This window comes from Sapajus apella, unplaced genomic scaffold (assembly GCF_009761245.1).
Source record: "Sapajus apella isolate SASKATOON/1434 unplaced genomic scaffold, GSC_monkey_1.0 scaffold10, whole genome shotgun sequence".
Taxonomy (NCBI): Eukaryota; Metazoa; Chordata; class Mammalia; order Primates; family Cebidae; genus Sapajus; species Sapajus apella.
The window spans coordinates 11,657,809-11,677,219 of record NW_022436950.1 but is presented as its reverse complement, the minus strand read 5'-3'; the positions used below and the strand labels follow the sequence as shown (position 1 = coordinate 11,677,219).

At 36.6% G+C, this 19,411-nt stretch overlaps 1 protein-coding gene across 5 annotated transcripts in view; it reads right to left on the bottom strand.

Annotated features, from left to right (window-relative positions):
* The window catches only part of SPHKAP (SPHK1 interactor, AKAP domain containing), a 166,212-nt gene that overhangs the window by 113,033 nt on the left and 33,768 nt on the right, over positions 1–19,411 (bottom strand). For all 5 annotated transcript variants that reach the window (XM_032277996.1, XM_032277992.1, XM_032277994.1 and 2 more), the window contains one exon: positions 9,460–9,565. In XM_032277996.1, coding sequence (XP_032133887.1) covers positions 9,460–9,565 — 106 coding nt within the window. The remainder of the gene's footprint in view (positions 1–9,459; positions 9,566–19,411) is intronic.

The window sequence follows — 19,411 nt, the reverse complement described above, 5'->3', positions numbered from 1 at the left end:
AATTTGTATGCCTGTGCCTGAACACATTAATTAAATTGCTTTCATTAATTACATCTTATCAAAAAGATATGAGCTTAGATGAAAGTGTATTTTGCCGAATAAAATGAAACATCCAGGGACATCCATTCTGTCATTCTTTAGAGATATCTTTGCCACTGTTGACAGCAAATTTAAGTCACTTTAAAGGGGGGCATCATGGCCAAGAATGCTCTTGAAACTTCAAAAAACTGTTCAGATGTCACATTAAGATCAAACTCTGCCTCTGGGAACCTGAAGTGTTTTCAGTCTGCTGCCTTTGATAAGTCCAAGTTTAAGGCGGATTTAATTAACATGACATGAAAAGAGAAGAGAAGGATATTCTAGGTGTTGATTTTTCTCCAACAATTTTTGCCTCACATGAATCCTATTCAGAGACTTGGTTTCACTATATCCCAAATAGCAAACCTTCAGTCTGTGATGTAAAGCATAGATTGAAAATGCCCAGCTGTTGTGGAAATATGACATTGAAAATAATGCTTTAAGAGGAAAGGAAAATCTAACAGATATTCAATATAATGGAGGCATACTGCATGTTATGTTTATATCAGTTTTTAAATTTCAATTAAATAAAGACTTCCATTGTCTAAAAGATTACTTATTTAGCATGAACCAATATTCATTAAGCGTCAACTGTGTGCCAAGGGTATACACAAACCTTTTTGTATGTAAGTGTCACACTAACCTTAGAGAATCTGTCAGGTTACATCACTGGCCTAAGCTCATACAGCAAGAAGAGAAACCTGGGATCTAAATCAGGTCTCTCAATTCCAAGTCCAGGATTGATACACAACATCCCACTGCTGCTCTGGAGATAACAGTTTTTTATTGATTATAAAAAGGCTAAGAAGAATTTTCGCTTAGTTTTAAACAAATACAAAAGAGTAACACATATAATCATTTAGCTTGTTTAGTGTAAAATCCCTAAGATTCAGTTTAGCAATGGTGTTTGTATTTGTCTTATAAGAAGGAGTGGTTGGGCTGGGCATGGTGGCTCATGCCTGTAATCCCAGCACTTTGGGAGATCAAGGTGGTGAATCACTTGAGGTCAGGAGTTCAAGACCAGCCTGGCCAACATGGCAAAACCACATCTCTACTAAAAATACAAAAAGAATTAGCCAGTTGTCATGGTGTACACCTGTAATCCCAGCTACTTGGGAGGCTGAGGCAGGAGAAACGTTTGAACCCAGGAAGCAGAGGCTGCAGTGAACTGAGATCGCACCACTGTACTCCAGCCTGAGCGACAGAGCAATACGTTTCAAAAAAAACAAACAAAAAAAAAAAAAAAGAAGAAGGAGTTATTGTATGGGATGGGGGCATCAGACAATGCTTATGTGAAATATAATTCAAGGGATACTAAGGGGAGAACTTTAGGGCTCCCTGCCCAGCAGCTCTTGTCCATTTTCTTCTTACAATATTTTGTAATTCTATCATATTAAATGCATTATTTTGGGAAATCATATTGCATGCATTAAAACTGTCCCTGTGTCTCAGTGCATATACTAAGGGTGACATAGAGGTTAGCTCACATGTCAACTTGGATGGACTGAAAGTGTTTGTTTAGAGCTTCATAATAAGTAGAATTCTGAGTTTATGTCCAAGTTCAATAGGCTCAATTATCAATGTCAGTTAAGGGAGGAGGCAATAGAAGTAGTAAACATAATTTATCTGTTATTACTCCATTAAGCAATCACTAAAACCTCAGTGTGAATTTATCTAACTTTTTTAGCTCTTGAAAAAGGGAGAGGGAGAGAAAAAAATCTGAAGCCAGAGATGGGATGACCATACAACTTATTTTGGATACCAAAGCACTTTTGTGAGCAAACGGGGGTCAATTAACAAAATACCAAGACAATATATGCAAATTGTCACTGAATGGTGTGGACATCTTAGCTCTGGGGAAAGACCATCTCTTGCTACCAAAACTATATATTGAAGAGTTCTTCCTTCAACGAAGTACACCAAAGTCTCTTTCCTAATGCTATTGCCTTTTCAGAGCTGCAGGTTTCAGAGACCGTATTTCTCCAATACTACAGAGGAAATCTCAGGAACACAAGCAATTGTGTCTGGGTAGGATTCCTGAAACCCTTAGAGATTCATTACGAAACATGTGAAAGAAATTCAGTCAATTTGCAATTTTTCAGAGGCTGATTATCCAACTAATGCATTATCTTGTGGACCTTTGTTTTACTTCTCCCACCAGTTAATTTAGCAATATGTCAGTTCTGATCAAAAGGTTTGATGAGGAAAAAGATGACACGATTACATGAAATGAGTTTGGGGAATTACCAATAGATTTCAATTATCCGTGTTACTCTCAGTGAAGGCTGATTGACTGTGAAGAGTGGTGATTTATCAGGACAGCCTTGCTACTTTTCAGATGTAACTGTCCTTGTTCTTTTTGCCTTTTTTTGTACAGAACATACACTGCATGTGCATTTAACATACGGATCTTCACTTTCCCTGTTCTGTGATCTGTGATTAACAAGATTTTAAAGAATTAGCTTACAGTATTATTTAATAATAAAATAATTAATAAAGGCATAAAATCCATTCAATATTAAATGACTTTTTATTGGGTGCTTTTGTTCTGGATACAAAGAAGAAGAAAATGTTGGTGAAAGACTCTTTCGAAGAGAAGGTAAACAATGACAGCCCCACAGTGTTTGACTCGTGGCATATACAGTTACTAATATGTCTTTTAGATGCAATTATTATGTAAACTTGAGAGAATAATTGAAATGAAAAAAAATGCTATAAATATTAAAAAATATATTACCAAGGAAGGTACTGACTTCTTCATTAATTTGCAGCAGCCCTTTCCAAGTTTGGTTGTATATTCTTCCTCAATTCAAATCTTGATCATCCTTCTGAGTACCTTCCGCTGAACTTGCTGCTGTCTATTGCAGATCTAAGGACAATCTTGTTCTTGGCTTTTAATAAAAACAATACCTGTTTTCTATGGATTTATATAGGCATGTCTCAGAGATATTCAATCCCAGTGTCTCAGAGATATTCAATCCCAGTCCCCCACAACAGAGCAAATATCACACACAGTAAAGGGACTCACAAAATTTTTGATTTCCCAGTGCATATAAAAGTTATGTCTATACTATACTGTAGTCTATTAAGTGTGAAATAGCATTATAACAAAAAGACTATGTAACTTAATTAAAAATACTTTGTTGCTAAAAAAATGCTAACAGTCATCTGAGCCTTCAGTGAGTTGTAGTATTTTTGCTGGTGAAAGGTCCTTGTCTTCAGGTTGCTGGCTACTAATTGATCAAGGTAATGGATGCTGAAGGTTACAGTACCTGTTGCAATTTCTTAACATAAGACAACAATGAACTTTGCTACATTGATGAAGTCTATTTTCACAAAAGATTTCTCTGGGGCACACAATGCTATTCAATAGCATTTTACCCACAGGAGAACTTTCAAAATTGGAGTTAATCCTCACAAAACTTGCTGCTTTCAAAAATGTTGATAGCATCTTCCCCAGGAGTAGAGTCCATCTCAAGAAACCACTTTCTTTCCATGCATAAGAAGTAATTCCTCATTCCTTCAAGATTTATGGGGACATTCCAGCAATTCAGTCACTCTTCAGGCTCAACTTGCAATTCTAGTTTTCTTGTTATTTCAACCACATGTATTGAACCCTTCCATCATTCATGAGAGTTGGAATCAAATTTCAAACTCATGTTTATGTTAATATTTTACCTTCTGCCATCAATCATAAATGTTCTTAATAGCATCTAGAATGGTAAAACCTTTGTATAATATTTTCTATTTTCTTTGCCAAGATCCATCGAAGAATTACTATCTATGAGAGCTATAGCCCTATGAAATGTAGTTCTTAAACATTAGCACTTGAAAATCAAAATTACTCCTTTATTCATGGGCTGAAGAATGGATTCTGTGTTAGCAGACATGAAAACATTAATTTCCTTGTATATCTCCACTAGAGCTCTCAAGTGACCAGATTCATTGTCAATGAGCAGTAACATTTTGATAGGAATATTATTTCTGAGCAGTAGGCTTCAACAGTGGGCTTAAAATATTCAGTAAACCATGATGTAAACAGATGTGCTGTCATCCAGGCTTTGTTGTTCCATTTATAGAACCCAGATAGTAGATTTAGCATAATACTTAGGGGCCCTAGGATTTTTGAAATAGGAAATGAGCATTGGCCGACACTTAAAGTTATCAGCTGCATTAGCCTCTAACAAGATGACTTGTCCTGGAGAGAGATCCAAGATGGCTGATCACTAGCAGCTTGGGATTGTAGCTCCCAGTGAAAGTGCAGAGAACAAGAGGATGCCACACTTTCAGACGAATTTTTGTTGCTCACATACCAGGAGATTCCCAGCAGAGGAGCCCCACGTGTCGCCAGCACGACTCTTGCGACCGGCGAGGCGGTTTTGCCACTGCCTTGGTGCGGTTGTTCTTGGTGCAGCATCAGAAAAGCACAATCAATCATAACGCTGCTGTTTTGGCTGGCGCAGCGGGTTGCTCAGATTCTAGCGCTGGGAATCAACAAGTTGGACGTCCACTCAGAAACCCAATTATAAAGACGGTAATTATAAAGACCACAGATGGATAAATTTATAATGAAGGGAAGAAAACATCCTAAAAAGGCTAAGAATACCCAAAATCAGAACGCCTCTCCCTCTACAGGGGATCACAGTTCCTCATCAGCAACGGAACAAGGCCTGATGGAGAATGAGTGTGTTCCACTAACAGAAGCAGGCTTCAAAAGGTGGATGATAAGAAACTTCTGTGAACTAAAAGAACTTGTTCTAACCCAATGCAAAGAAACTAAGAACTTTAAAAAAAAGTTTGACGAAATGTTAACAATAACACACAATTTACAGAGGAATATAAGTGAATTAATGGAGATGAAAAACACAACACGAGAACTTCACGAACTATGCACAGGTTTTAACAGCCGAATCGATCAAGCAGAAGAAAAGATATCAGAAGTTGAAGACCAACTTAATGAAATAAAACAAGAAGACAAGATTAGAGAAAAAAGGATAAAAAGGAACGAGCAAAGTCTCCAAGAAATATGGGACTATGTGAAAAGACCTAATCTACGCTTGATAGGTGTACCTGAATGTGACGAAGAGAGTCAATCCAAGCTGGAAAATACACTTCAGGATATTATTCAGAAAAACTTTATCAACCTAGCAAGGCAGGACAATATTCACCTCCAGGTAATACAGAGAGCACCACAAAGATGTTCCTCAAGAAGACCAACCTCAAGGCAAATAATCACCAGATTCACCAGAGTTGAAATGAAGGAGAAAATACTGAGGGCAGCCAGAGAGAAAGGTCAGGTTACCCATAAAGGGAAGCCTATCAGACTCATAGCAGATCTCTCAGCAGAAACCCTACAAGCTAGAAGAGAGTGGGGGCCAATATTCAACATCCTTAAAGAAAAGAACTTTCAACCCACAATTTTACATCCAGTCAAACTAAGCTTCATAAGCGAAGGAAAAATAAAATCTTTTGTGAACAAGCAAGCACTCAGAGATTTCATCACCACCAGGCCTGCTTTACAAGAGCTTCTGAAAGAACCACTACACATAGAAAGGAACAACCAGTATCAGGCTTTCTAAAAAATACCAAAAAGCAAAGAGCATCAACATAATCAAGAATTTACATCAACCAATAGGCAAAACAGCCAGCTAACATTAAATGGCAGTATTAAACTCACATATATTATTATTAATTCTAAATTTAAATCTACTAAATCCCCCAGTCCAAAAACATAGACAGGCAAAAAAAGCCAAAACCCATCGGTGTGCTGCATCCAGGCCCATTTCACGTGCAAGGATACACAAAGACTCAAAACAAAGGGATGGAGAAAGATTTACCAACCAAATGGAGAGCAAAAATAAATAAATAAATAAAAAGCAGGTGTTGCTTTAAAGCAACAAAGCTCAAAAGAAGCAAAGAAGGATATTTCATAATGATAAAAGGATCAATGCAACAAGAAGAGCTAAAGATCCTAAATATATATGCACCCAATACAGGAATACCAGATATATAAGACTTATAAAGAGACTTAGACTCCCACACAATAATAGTGGGAGACTTCAACATCAATATTATACAGATCAATGAGGCAGAAAATTAACAACGATATCCAGGATTTGAACTCAGATCTGGAACAAGTAAACTTAATTAACATTTATAGAACTCTCCACTTTAAATACACAGAATATACACTCTTATCAGTACCACATCACATCTATTTACAGGTTTAAATGAAATATTGGTTGGCTGCTTGTTTGTTATTTTCTTCCCTCATTTTTTTTCATGTCTCTGTTATTAAGCACAATTATAGGCATACCCATTTTTAGACTGCATTGTAGCCGGGGCAATAAAGCAACACCCCCGTTCTCTCTCCATCTTCCTCTTCCTCTTTCTTCCTGTCCTTCATTCTTTTTTTTAATTCTTTTTTTCTTTCTTTCTTTCTTCTTTTTCAAAAAAAAAAAAAAGATGACTTGTCCTTGGATCAGTCAGAGCACACACATTTATTGATTAAGTTCATCTTCTTACTTGAGTGCGGTTCTTGGATTCCAAACCAGTTACCATAGTTATGTCGAAGATCACTGGTAATAGATAACCCCAACAGATTTGGTAATAATGAAAAGCTTGACATATTGAGAGAACTACCAAAATGTGACACAGAGTGACTAAGTGAGCACGTTCTGTTGGAAAAGTGGTAAGATGGACTTGTTGGATGTAGGATTGACACAATCCTTCATTTTATAAAAAGTGCAGTATCTGTCAAGTCCAATAATGTGAAGTAAAATAAAAGAAGGTGTGCCTGTTGTTATCTTGGATAACTGTTTAACTTATGAATTATTATTTGACTTTTTACAAGAGAAACCAGTATTATATCCCAAACCATACTGTGAATTCATTAAGGGTGAGGGTTACTTATGATCTATCTTTGTATTTTTCCCCAAGATCTAACAGAGTTTTGAATGTATTTAGGTTGAGCCATACAAAATGGCCTATATTGGATCAATATAAAGACAATTTAATATGGTTCAATTTCCCAACAGTTCTTCTAAAAATAATTGTGAAATGAGTCAGATTACATTAAAATTTCACATTATTATTTGTAAATTTATATATTTATGTATACATTTACATATATACATATGTATACACATGCAAATATATATATGCCAGTGAAGGCATTTAGAATTAAAGATTAGTTTTAATTTTATTTATTTATTTATTTATTTATTTGAGATGGAGTCTCACTCTGCAGCCCAGGCTGGAGTGTAATGGTGTGATCGTGGCTCACCGCAAGGCCCGCCTCCCGGGTTTGAGGGATTCTCCAGTCTCAGCCTCCCAAGTAGCTGAGACTACAGGCGCAAGTCACCATTCCCAGCTAATTTTTGTATTTTAGTAGAAACTGGGTTTCACCATGTTGGCCAGGCTGGTCTCAGACTCCTGACCTCAGGTGATCTGCCCTCCTCAGCCTCCCGAAGTGTTGGGATTACAGGCGTGAGCCACTGCACCTGGCCCTAGTTTTAATTTTTTGAGTGGACATGCAGGCCCAAACAGCTCTTTCAGTTCAGTAGCTTCCAGATGGGATATATTTTTTTAAAAGAAATAAATGTAACTACCTCTTTTCCAGGGAAATAACTGTAGATGAGACAACAGATCATAAATCCCTAGCTCTCTAGGCATGGTAATACCTATACAGAATTATTTTCTGTGACTGTATGCTTTCTGATAATATTCTTCTGTAGAGTAATATTAGTGATATCTTTATTTTAAGTGCTAGAAGTGTGCCAGGCACTGCTGTAAACATTTCACATCTATTAATTGATTAAGTTCTTGCTTCAATCTTGTAAAACAGATAATACTATTTTCTTCATTTTTCACATGAGAAAATCGGGACATGAAGTAAAGTCATTTGCTCAAGATCACACAAGTAATGATGATACTGGCTGTTAAATTCAGGCAGTCTGGATTCAATTCTTCTTTTAAATACCACACAAACTTGCATCAATAGAAATATACTTATTTTTAAAAATTAGAACAGACTAAAAATTATTTAGCCCTGCAAAATGTACAGCATCTGATGAAGCATTTATAATTTGGAGTTATAGAGTTGAACAGAGTATGCCTAAGGCTTGGAGACCTCTTTTATAAATAGTTTTATAAAATATACGCTCTTTTATGAATAACTTGAAATCATTTTGAATTATAGTGCCTTAGTTTCCTGTATTAAAAAGTGGAATTTTTAGCACCAATTCCTCTGTATGAATTGATAAGAGAAAGAATAATAGATCATATGACATGTGCTAATAAGAATCCTTAATTAACTAGACACCTTTTTTTTGCATTTGGTTATGAATGAGTGTATGCAAATACTTTTGTAAAATTATGTTTAATGCTACCTTTCTGGAGTAAGTATATTTTTCAGTACAGATATTTGTTAATTTCTTTAATACTTGAAAACTAGAAACATATAAAACTCACAGAAGCAGAGAATAACTAAGGCTGCTTATCTGGGTATATATAAACATATATATACCCATATGTACACATGCATACATATATATGTATGTATATAATGTATATTACATATATATATACACAATACATACATTTATACAATATGCTTAGTATCAGAATTTGTGTTAATTTACAACTATAAGATTTTTTTATAATTTAATATTCTTGCAATAAATGAAATAACCCAGTGTGATTACTTTGAATTGGGATGAGAAGAAACATGCTTTCGTGGAATTCAGCATCAAGTAGTGACAAAAGCATTAGGTGGGAAACCAGGACTGTGGACATTCTACTTCCAAGTTTTTGGGCCTTATTTGGATTGGCTGGAAAAATGAGGTAAATTCAATGATTTTATGTTGTTCAAGTGTTTTTGTATCTTAGAGTATAATTTTTTTTATCAGCTCTTAAGTCTATGTTCTAGAAAATACAATTATCTTTTTCCTAATCAAATAAGCCAAGCATATCCTTTGTTTTATGAAAATATCAAAAGCGAAACAGCCCTAAAGTTTTCTTAGATATAGATTTAGTAACTTAATATAATATGTTGAGTCATTCAAAACCCATGAATATTTTTCTGAAAGGAGATGCAAGAAACTTATTCATGGCTAAGTTTAAGAAGAAACACTGGGGAAAAGTCTTGAGTTGAGGTCGTATGGCAGTGGAGGCTTATAATTTTCTGTGCTTGAATTTTCTGATAATTTCCATGAACTAAAATTTTAACGTTATCAAGGTTTACTTGGGAAAGGAAACCATGGACCATTTTGTTGTTTCTTTTTATTGTTGCTTCTACTTTAGGAATAGTGCTTAAATTTTCAAATTAAATGAGTGTTCAAGTTCAACTGGCAAGAAGAAAGTGGTGTAAGGCCAGGTTACCTTCTTACAGGCTGTGATGGAGTTCCCCCGGCTGCTTCCTGAGCCTCCGCAGCCACTGCCCTGCTGCGGTTCCAAAACGTCATACATCCGTGATGACTCCAAGTTGCTGTTTGTGCCCCAAAACACAAAAACACATTCCAGTGAGTCGTCTCTATATTTGGAAATAAATGAATAAACAAATCACAACACGGTGTATCAAAAATCATATTTTCAGATTTCATTAAACACTGCCAATCCCCCTGCCGAAATGGACATTTCTTTGTTGCATACAATTTTGTAATTGGTGAGACCACTACAGGTGATCCTACTGTGACCATAAAACTGTATACCAATGCCTTCCACGGCACTTTGAAGGAACAAATTGCATCTGTCTCACTACTGACTTTGTTAGCATCTTTTCCTAAGCAAGCAGTTTTAAAACCCAAATAAATTTTTCTCAATTGCCACATTAATTCAGCTCTGAAAACACCAACACATAACAAAATACCATTTTACATTTTAAATGGAGGTAAAATATAATTGTAATCTGGACTCAGAATGGTACCATTTTAAAAAAAATGTAGATTTTAGAAAAAGCGGATAATCTCTTTACTTTCTCTGTGGCTGGAGATAGCTCCTCAACTTCTCTATCTCCAAAATTATAGACTAATATCCCTCCCCGTATCTCTGTCAATATTGATGGGCTTGGCGATGTACAGATTTGTATAAATATTTTAAAAATATTTAAAATTGGCTGAGCACAGTGACTTATGCCTATAATCCCAGCACTTTGAGAAGCTGAGTTGAGCAGATCATTTGAGGTCACAAGTTTGAGACCAGCCTGGGCAACACGGTGAAACCCTGTTTCTACTAAAAATACAAAAGAACGAGCCAGGCTTGATGGCATTCCCCTGTAATCCCAGCTACTTAGGAGGCTGAGGTATGAGAATGGCTTGAACCTGGTTGGCAGAGATTTCAGTGAGCTGAGATCATGCTACTGCACTCCAGCCTGGGTGACAGAGTAAGACCCTGTCTCCAAAAACAAACAAACAAACAAACAAAAAAAACAAAAAAAAAAACTTCTACATTTTTAAGGCATGATAAAAATGAAAATTGTTATCAAACTTTTTTTTAAACATAACTGGAAACTCAACATTGAGCCTCGTTTAAATATAGAAAACTCTCTAAATGTTACATGCATTTCTAAATATTTTCTTCTGAAAATACAATAATTTGGACTTTTAAAATGTACTGATAGTTCAAATCTATATGTTGAATTTTTGTTGCTGTTGACCACATAGAACATGCACAATTCATTAACATATATTTTTGGAATATGATCTGATAGTTCTGCATAAAATTTTCAATGTGATCTGATAGTTCTGCATAAAATTTTCAATGTGACATGTTTTCTCTTAAAAAAAGTGCCAAATAAAAGATCAGTTAAATAAACAATTTATTTCTATCTAACATATAACTCTCATGTTTCAAGCACTAAATTAGCCAATTTTTCAATTAGCCATTAGTCAAACATGGCAATAGTGTAGCCTGCTGGCATTTCCATTATTATGGAATGACATTTTAAAAAATGACTACTTACTGTGCTGTGTAACAAATCATAGATTCAGGCAAAACCTGCACAGATTAATTCAAATAAAATCTGTTCTGTTAAAATTTTTTATATATTACTTTTTGAGTAATTGTCACTTGAGGGCTAGAGTGAACCTAATGTAAATGAAAGGATAACACGAATATTATCTCTGTTTAGCTGAGGAAAGGTGGAAGGAAGGAAGGAAGGAAGGTGAATGAAAAAGAGAAATGAAAGAAAGAAAAGAAAGAGAGAGAAAGAGAGAGGGAGGGAGGGAGAAAAGGAAAGGAGAGGAAGGAAGAAGGGAGGGAAAAAGAAGGAAGGAAGGAAGGAGGGAAGGAAGGATGGAAAGAAGGAGGGAAGGAAGGAAGGAGGGAAGGAGGGAAGGAGGGAAGGAAGGAAGGAAGGAAGGAAGGAAGGAAGGAAAGAGGGAAGGAGGGAAGGAAGGAAGAAAGGAAGGAAAGAAGGGAAAGAGAGAAAGAAAGCAGGAAAAGGAAATTAACTCCATTTCCTGGCTGCCAGTCTCTACCTATTCTGCCACCTAGCTTTTCTGAGTCTTAGTCTCATCATTCATAAATGACACGTTTAAAGTCTGTGATTCCCTCATATCTCTGGATGTCACTTGCAAAATATCAGAGATACCTGAGTTTTCAACCCCTATTTTTACAGGTTTTTTACAATGTGGACCTATAACTTTTTAGGCTGCTATTTACTGCAAACCTCAGTGTGCACATCTCTCTGAATGCTTTCTTGGCCACAGGACAGTTTGGCTTTTACCAAAAGGCCAAACAGCGATTATTGTTAGGTTCCAAATAATTTACATGTGGAAGATAAGGCCATGAACCAAGCTGATTTTGATCTATAAAATCTTGATCTCTAAGTCAAGTTATATGACTCCCTCTAGGAGCCAGCCAAGGCCCTGTGTGCAGTTCAGGGAGACAGCATGTCGGGTCACACAGCTTTGTGTCCTGTTGCTAATGTGTCCCCCAGACAGCTCTGATGGGCTAGTAGATCTCTTCCATCCAGGTCATCCCTGGACTTATGCCCAGTGCTAAGACATCTCCCATGACTTTTTCAGGGTTAGAGACTGCAGGAGTAGGACGTGGGCAGGCTGAAAAGTAAGGCTGGCACAGACCTCAGGTTGCTCCTTCTAGATATGAAACATCTTAGAAAGAGCACTTCAACAGCCTCTGGTTGCTCCAGAAGGAAATCCTATCTAACTTGGGCAGAGATGGCTAGGTCCAAAATTGGGATAATGTAAAAATAGAGAAAATGAAAAGGTCAGCCTTGAAAATTACTTATTTAACCATGAAATACTGTTATATATGGTTTTAGATAGACAACCTGCCACAATACTTTTTATGCGCCCAAAAGGTTAAGAACTTGAGCTTATCTAACAGAAGGAAGTAATGACAAGTATGTCCACCGATATCCTGATATAAAGCCCTTCTGCCTTTAAGATGACTGTAAATCCTAGTTGAAAATGACAGTATGAAAGGAAATTTGAATTTTTTTTTGCTTGCCTGCAAGGCTGATGCCATTGGTTCTAACGATAAGCCTACATAGCATTAATAAAAAAAGTAACTATATATAAGCACATATATATTTGTTCATTGTTGTGAATATTAAATGAAGTTGAGTCACATGGTGGGGCAAAAGTCAATGCAGTACTAGACTACAAGTGTAATGCAACTCTACTGCACCCATATTTAAAGCAAACACATCTTCTGAAACACATTGTATATCCCTTTAATGATGCCTAATATCCAAAGAAAATGTAGGAGGTAGGCTTCTGTTTTAAAGCGTGTGATGTGAGTGTGCATTTCCAATAGGTGACTTTACGACATGGCCCTGTCTGTTCCCATGCCTTTGGGATGGAGAAGAAATTTGTAGAGTATTTACAATGATGCTGTCCTTGATCTCTAGAGAGGCAGAACACTTGCCGTTACAGAATGAGGCAGAGATGGCAGTGATATGAAACTCATGCATTTATTAAAATGAGCTGAAACTGATATTAAAAGAATTGTTGTCAAGATACAGTACAGCTTTATAACTTTCCTAATGTGTAAGGCTGCGAGTTCTTCCCTGGGACATTTTCCTTTGATTTTGACAAGTGTTGACAATATTTATTAAGCACAACCTTTCAAACTGGTTTCATGCTGAAACTGTTAAGTGCATTTCAATGAGGATGTAGATAAAGATGGGAAAGAAGGCATAAAGTAGAATTTGAAGTGGTGGCTTAAACCAGACTTCTATAAAGATTTTAAACCAGACTTTTATAAAGCAGCTCTCTTTATAGAAAAAATTCATATATCACTAAATGAGATGGTAAGTTGCCACCGCACTGCCACCACTGCAGTGGCTCATGCAGTATAAGTAGGTCATATCAATCATGAAAATAGTCTAGGGAATATCCAGTTATTTCTCTAGAGAGAGATGTATTCAGTTACTGGAAACTGAGTTGTCTATATATTGCGATGCAAAGTTTGGTTCATGAGCCAGTAGCATTGGCGTCACTTGGGAGCTTGTTAGATACCCGGGAACTCAGAAGTACTGATCAGAATCTGCATATTGACATTAAACTCAGGTAATTTATACGTCCATTAGAGTTTGAGAAACACTTAATGTAAGATATTAAATTGAATTCATATTCCATTTGCCTGTGGGCCATCATACTGATACTGAGAAAAGTAGATCAGAGTAAAAGAGACTGGACAAACAGCGATAAAGAGGCCCGGGTGTAATATCCTCATGATATTACTTTGTTTAGGAATGTTCTACCTAGTTCTCGCCTTCCCTTCTTAATAATTCCTACTGTATCCTTTGGGTCTCAGCTTATAAATTACCTCTGGCACCTCCCTTCTCCCTTCCCCCTGCCAAGGAGGCTACTTCTCCTCTCCCACATAGCTCCAGTGCCCTATGCGCACACAAACACTCTCACAATCCCACCTTGTTCCCACCCCCATATTCCCACCCCACCCCAACCCAGGAAGCGAGATAGACACTATTCTTGTGTCTTCCAACGGTACTCTAAGCCATATCTTGTTTTAGCACTTGTCCAAAAGGCATATCATTTTATATTTGTCTATTTCCACTACTTTAGTCTGTAAGACCTAAAAGGGCAGGGGTCACTTAGGACACAGGACAGTGCCAGCCAGTGGGAGATGCCCAACAAGCACTTACTGAGGTTGTTTGTTCTTATCTTTCTGAGCAGACTAGGTAACCTCAAAAGATTAGGCACAAACAAGCGTTTGAATTTAATGCTAAATTTTCTGCATTGCTGACAGATGGCGGGATAAGCGACATCTGAGAAGATAATTTAAGGAATTTCCCAGGATAGTTCTAATGAAAAGAGAGTCTGCTGTTATGTTTACTAAAATGTCAAGTAAACACGGTGTAAAGTGAAACCATTTTAACAGATACTAAAAGATAAGATTTGCTCTTATCTTCTCCCTCCTTAAAGAATGCTCTTGGTAAAAAGTAGTAATTATAACTCATTTGATTGTCTCAACCCTATTAGGAATATCTACTCTTGAGCTTTAATCCCAACACTAGAAAAAAAATTAAAACTCAGATCTACCAGAAGAGATCTTGAGCAAGGGAGTGAGATGTCATTAAAATCAATTTGACAACATATGACAATCAAAAATCGAGAGGATTTTAAACTATGCTTTCACACAGTTCAAAATGGAAATTTTCTCAAGTGAACGTTCTTATTTTACCCTCATCCAAAGGAATTTGCCTGTTACATGAAGCTCAGAGGTTTAGGTCAATTTTTCAAAAACTGACTCTTTTAAAACATCACGTGAGGTATTAGTGTCTCCTGTCTTCCTTTCTAACCAATCTTGACAAAGATTCTTTTCTTGACCAAACTTTAGTCAAGCTCCTTCTTTGAGGTATCTTCTCAGCTAGGCCTGGATTTTGGCCTGCCGAGCCCAGTTGTAGAGAAGAATCCTGCTAAGTCGGTTTAGATAGAATTCTTACATCCAAATATCTGATCATCTTTCTCATCCATCCACTTTTGATACTTAAGTCCCTGGCCTGTCTAGTAGGAATCCTGTTAGGACAGTTTAGTGAGGATCCCCTACTGTCGACATCCTCTCTTAGTAATTCTCTGTCCACTGACCCCTTCACTTTACCTGTTTGATATAAATCCCCACTCGTCCCTGTTGTATTTGGAGTTAACCTCAGTTCTACACGGACAGCTCTCTCTCCTACTGCAATAGCTTGCATAAAATCTGTCTTACCAATTTAAATATGTATCCAGTGCAAAATTTTTCATTTATTGCTGTGTACATTTTTCTGGTTTCAACTCCTAGGTAAGGAGTTTATGTTTTTGTTTTTTTTTTTCCCTAGGTTGAACATACCATGTCATTCATGCAAAGTAAATATGTCATCAATTCACTGGCAGCTGAAAGACTTACAAAATCCTCATTTATTTTGTAGGATTAAAATATTTAGAAGCCATCACTGCATGCTCTGTTTCAATACTGAAAGGGGGCTCCATAACTGTAAAATTCCAGACATCTTAATCTCCTAGACCAGTAAAATAAAAATAACCACAGCAGTAATAATGTTTTAAAGAGTCCAGCCTTTTATTTTCTCAAATAAACCTCAGAAAACCCCTCATATCTCTGCTTTAACCATCATTCTTCAAATAAAGGGCTTCGTAACAGCATAACAAGAAACTGTGATGTATTATTTAAGAATGAAGGATATTTATTTTTAAGAAAAGATAAGTGACAAAATTTTATTACAGTTTTTGTCTTCAGATTGGTGAAAATGTTGCGGACCTGAGTTTGGGTTTCACTTTTTGAGGTACTGGTAAGTAACAATAAAGAAAATATTAATAGGCTGTTCATTATTAATCATAAAATAAGTGGCTCATTCTTAGAAGAAAGAATGGCCTCAAATTTAGCTATCCTCTAATTCAATTTTGATTATTAGAAGAAGATGAAAAACAAAGACACTATCTAGTATTGTTATTTCATTTGGGATATAATATGTAAACACCAACAGTGGATAAATTCCCTATTTTCAGTTCTGAGATCTTTTCTCAACAATAGCCAATATAATGTTTTCTCTAAAACATTATGTTGAATATTGTTTAATTACTGCCTTTTCATTTAGGCAACTCTAAATATATCAGACATATGGAGTAAAATGTGAAATCTCTTCTTAAACAGGTATTACATAAAATAACTGGATTACAGTAGAAAAGACAATCAAACAGCAAACTTCCTAATGTAAGAAAAGGGCTGTGCTTCCAAATCAAACGTTATTAGAGATTGTATAACAATATAAAATAACACATATCGAACAATCTGTGCTTTGCAAATTGATATCTTATCTCTCATTAAGGAGACAATGGCAGGTAATGTCTTATGGTTTGATCGCTACTGTACAGATTACTAGTTTTATATCTTTAAAAGCTGTTTCATGATCTCAGGCTTTCCCAAGACCCCAGCTATAATCCGTGATTCAGAAAAAGGGTCCAGCAAGTGAGCATGATGGTTTAGCCTTTTTCTCTGCTCATTTTTTAAATGAAGGCTATGGGGGAATTTTTTCAAAATGTGTGTCTTACAAATAATGTGTGTAAAAATATTATTTTAATGCAAGGTAAAAAGTACGTGTTCCTGTTGCCAAGTTAATTTTGCATGAATATGTGCATATTTATACATGAATACCACTAGATGCTTACTATAGAAATATTTATCACTAGAATTCTTTATTTTTATTTTTTTACTTTTATTTTTTTATTCTGAGATGATGTCTCACTCTTTTGCCCAGGCTGGAGTGCAGGGGCATGATCTTGGTTCACTGCAACCTCCACCTCACAGGTTCAAGTGATTCTCCTGCCTCAGCCTCTCGAGTAGCTGGGATCTCAGGCACCCGCCACCATGCCTAGTTAGTTTTTATATTTTTGGTAGAGACAGGGTTTCACCGTGTTGGCTAGGCTGGTCTCGAATTCCTGATCTCAGGTGATCTGCCCGCCTCAGCCTTTCGAAGTGCTGGGATTACTGGGCTGAACCACCATGCCTGGCCTAGAATTCTTTATTTCTAAAAAAATTTAAATATATATTTTTCGGATAGTCAATGCATACTATGTGTATCACTGCATTTTGCTAAATCTAGACTGCAGCTCCGCTACACTCAGAATTTGTGTTACCATAATTGCCTCATGCTCCTGTGTTCTTCCATCAGACCACTTGAGCAGGTGCCTCATTCTCATATATGATCTTCTTTATACTACTTCTAACAGAATTTACCCTTATTTAATACATAGCAGGTACTGAGCACTCTATGGTGTGTTTTACATACTAATTTTATTATGCCCATTTTATAGAGGAGAAACTGAAGACTGATGAGGTTAACATGTAATCCAAGTGATATATTTTGGATACGTGTCCCTCGAAAATCTCACGTTGAATTACAATCCCCAGTATTGGAAGTGGGGCATGGTGGGAAGCAATTGGATCATGGGGGTGTATTTCTCACGAATGGCTTAGCACCATCCCCTTGCAAAAGTGAGTGACTTCTCCTCGTGAAACCTGGCTGTTTAAAAGTGGATGGCACCTCCCTCTTGCTCTCTTCTGCTTTCGCCACGTGATGTGCCCACTCCTCCTTTGCCTTCCATCATGATTGTAAGCCTCCAGAGGCCTCTCAGAAGCAGATGCCAGTGTTACGCTTCTTGTACAGCCTGCAGAACCATGAGCCAACTAAACCTCTCTTCTGATAAATTTCCCAGTCCCAGGTGTTTATAGCAAAAGAACAGCCTAATACGCCAAGATTATATTGCTGCTAAATAACAGACCTAAGATTTCAGCTGCTGCTCTCAACACCATACCATTTTCCACTGTGACTTCTAAAATTCCTTCTAATTCTTTGCTTCTGTGACCACGTCATCTAAATGAGTCTAAATAAAGCCAGTTCCTAGTGTGCTGGCATTCAAGAATCTAAGAGCAAGTTTCCTTTCTTTTTTTTTCCCCCATTTATTTATTTTATTGCATTTTAGGTTTTGGGGTACATGTGAAGAACATGCAAAATTGTTGCATAGGTACACACGTGGCAGTGTGATTTGCTGCCTTCCTCCCCATCACCTACATCTGGCATCTCCCCCCCTGCTATCTCTCCCCAGCTCCCCACCCCCCACCGTCCCTCCCCTATTTCCCCCCAACTGACCCCTTGCTACCAGTTACTAGATAGATGGAGTTGGATGTTACTCAACCCTCTCTAAGCCTTGGTTTTCTCATCTCTAAAATGCAGATGATAATAGAAGCTTTGTCATGAGACCACTGTGGTGGTTTCACGGTGTTATTTCCTGTAAAGGAGTCATGTAGCACCTACCACATGAAGCCCTGTAAATTTAGTTACTCTTAAGAGTCTCCTTGATAGGTTTTTAGCACATTTGGATATTAAATATGAATATATGAACATTTTTGAATAAATTGCATAAACATTTATTATAGTGTCACTTTTCTTAGAACTAGGATTCCAAAATATATACAATGAGAAATTCTATACTTCTGCTGACCCTTAACTATTATCATTGGATTAGAAAATGAAGAATAATAATGGCTTTTTTAAATCCAAGAGAATACAGAATTTAGTCAATTATTCTAAGACTATATGAAGATGCAGCCTGTTCATGCACACAGTTTTATAGAAATTATCATGGGAAAATATTGAGATTATTAAAGCAAAACTCTAAAGCTTACAGAAGACTAATGTGACATCAGTGAAAAACCTGAATTAAAAGTGTTTCTAGAGAAAAGTAGTTGTATTGCTAAAATGTTAGTTTTATTGGCAAAAATTCAATGATGACATTAAAAATATATAACTATTTTTATTTTATGCATTTTTTATTGGTTCTGTTTGCTTCCTTAATTTGTTTGGCAAATCCTACCTTCTAGGGATTCTGGGAGTTAGGGTTCTGTGGAGCCCCTGCGTCACTTATCACAAATGCCACAAAATGAGGAAATGTTACTGAAGGTTAGACATGAAATGGGACTCTGGCTTGAGACATTCGTGTTGATCGTTTCAATTTAAAGGCAGTCATATGAAAATGGCATGATGAAGTGAAGGGAAGTAAAAGAGGAGAGGTAAGAAATGTGGTTGCATGAGAAGAGCAGGAGAATACACAATTCCGATGTGTCCAGGGATTGCTGCACAGAGTGTAAATTTTAAGAAAGCTTTGTTGATAAATAAGTGAAAGAATGAATTTTGTTTCTCTCTGAAATTAAGAAAATACATGGTATTCTGTTAATCAAAATAATGTGGTACTGGAACACTATGCAGCCATGAAAAAGAATGAGATCGTGGGTTTTTTTTTTTTTTGTGGGGGGGAGAACCTGGTTGGAGCTGGAGGCTGTTATCCTTAGCAAA